Here is a 2,013-nt window from a genome sequence, read left to right on the forward strand (position 1 = left end):
CCCACATAGTCGACTGCGGTTCGCGTCCCGGACCCAGTGGCTTAAAACTCACACCGGGTGCATGTGCGTGCGTACCCAAGATCCCAAGAGGAGAATGGAGGAGAAGGGATGCGGTGTGACCATCCCCCCTGGGGGGTGATTTCTTGCTTTCTGTCTCTCTGTCTCTCTCTGTCGGTCTGGCGAGAGCTCACACCCTAAGCGAAAACCTCTCCAAAAAAAAAAAGAAACCACAATTCTAGAGACAGACAGATCTGGGATTGAGTCTGGTTCTGTCCCTTTCTTGCTGGGTGCCTTTGCATAGGTTGTTTAACAAATTTTCCTTTGTAGAATTCCATCTCCATATCCAAATAGCCAGTTTCTGATACTAACATTACTATCCTCACATTAACTGGATGAGAGCATGTGTCAAAAAGCCACGGCAAAGCTCAGCACAGGCCAGGTACAGTAAATGCTTAATAAACATTAGCTGTCATTAGGATCCTGCAAGTTTGATTAGCATAATTACTCCTCCCCCCACCCCCCACCCTACCCCCAAGAAAAAAGGGAAAAATCTGCTCCTGGGACTATAAAGCTGACCAGCTACCCGGCTGGCTCCTGGGTCAGCATCTTTATGTCAGAGTTCCCAGAGGTAGTCGACCCTCCAGGAAACCTCCCCCTTTCCCCTCTGGGTTAGGGTCTTCTGGACATCATGCAGGCTGGGGAACTAAAAGGAGTTTTGTCTGAGAAGAGGCTAAGATTGATCCCATCCACAGGGATATGGGAGGATGGGGTGGCTCCATGCTCTTTCCAGTTTCCTTTCCAGAGTCCCCATTCAAAAAAGGCCAGAAAGTGGGTGGTAGCCTCTTTGGGAAATGCCAGGCAAGGCCTAGGAAAGGGTAGAAAGGGGACAGGGTTGCCTGGATTCAGACAGCAGAGTGCAGGACAGAGAGCACAGGCGGGCCCCCCCAGCGCTCCTCCCTGTTAGGTTTGAATTCTGTCCAATGGGGCCAAATCTCTGGGCTCAGCAATTGCAGGGGCCCAGGCCAGAGGTGCTGATAGCTAGATTGATGATGGGCGGGGCCACCCCTGCGCCACCCCTCCTCAGGGGCCCAGCTGACTCCGAATGGCTGGCTTAATAGGGTGGCAGTGGGCCACTGAGCTCTCCGGGAGGCCTCCTCCCACTGTCCCATCATGCCAGCTGTCTCCTCCCTTTGTCCCCAGTCCCTGGAAAGTGGCCTGAGGCTGGCTGACATCACCTCTCCTCCTCCCTCTGTTTTCTCTTTCCCCATCCCCATCTCCCTCTGCTCGATTTCCCCCCTTTCTTCCATCCCTCCTCTAGAGATGGGCCTTCTAGGGTCCATTTTCCTTGAGCCACTTGGTGCTTTCATCCCTTCCCAACCTTTTACTTGCCTTCCAATCACAAGCCCCTACCAACCACCAGTGGCCATCTGTTCCCGCCCAGAAAAAAGCAGTTAGGGCTCGGGCTACATGGGCCCCCTCCCCTCCATCCAGGCGCAGGCTCCAGAAAGAAAAGGAGAATGGGGAGGGGGCGGGAAGAGGGAGGGACCCGGGGCCTGGAGGAGGAAGGCAGGAGGAGTAAGAGGGAGAAGGAAAACAGAAGTGAGAATAGGGGCTAACAGCTTCTAGGAGAAGAAAGGCACCAAGGACAGAGACAAAGAGAGGGCAGACGTTAAAGTGACAGGAGCACGAGGCGGGCCATGGAGGTCTCTGCCCGGCAGCCTCCTCTCCCCGGTGGACTCACCGACGTGGCAATGGCCATGGCCTTGGCCTCCCCCCGGGCCTGCTTCAGGCCAGGCTCGGTTTTGCTGACTTCAGCGGTGGCTGCCCTGCACCATGGTCCGCGGCCTCCAGGCAGGGAGCCCGCCCCCGGCTGTGGCGCCTGAGTCGTGGCCTCCGCCGGGGTTGGAGGAGGAGGAAGAAAACCCACAAAACTTCCCAAATGGGAGGCAGGCTGGCCAGGCAGGAGGAGGAGCGGGGCGGGCCGGGGCGTCGCTGCGGGACCTCATCCAAGGG

At 56.6% G+C, this 2,013-nt stretch overlaps 1 protein-coding gene across 1 annotated transcript in view; it reads right to left on the reverse strand.

The window, feature by feature from the left end:
• The window catches only part of EFS (embryonal Fyn-associated substrate), a gene marked incomplete in the record, with an annotated part of 15,713 nt that extends 13,722 nt beyond the window's left edge, over positions 1-1,991 (reverse strand). Inside the window, 1 exon segment of the mRNA XM_014586287.1 lies at positions 1,742-1,991. Coding sequence (XP_014441773.1) covers positions 1,742-1,759 — 18 coding nt within the window.
• Positions 1,992-2,013: the final 22 nt, after the last annotated feature.

Source organism: Tupaia chinensis, unplaced genomic scaffold (genome assembly GCF_000334495.1).
Source record: "Tupaia chinensis unplaced genomic scaffold, TupChi_1.0 Scaffold000126_2, whole genome shotgun sequence".
NCBI lineage: Eukaryota > Metazoa > Chordata > Mammalia > Scandentia > Tupaiidae > Tupaia > Tupaia belangeri.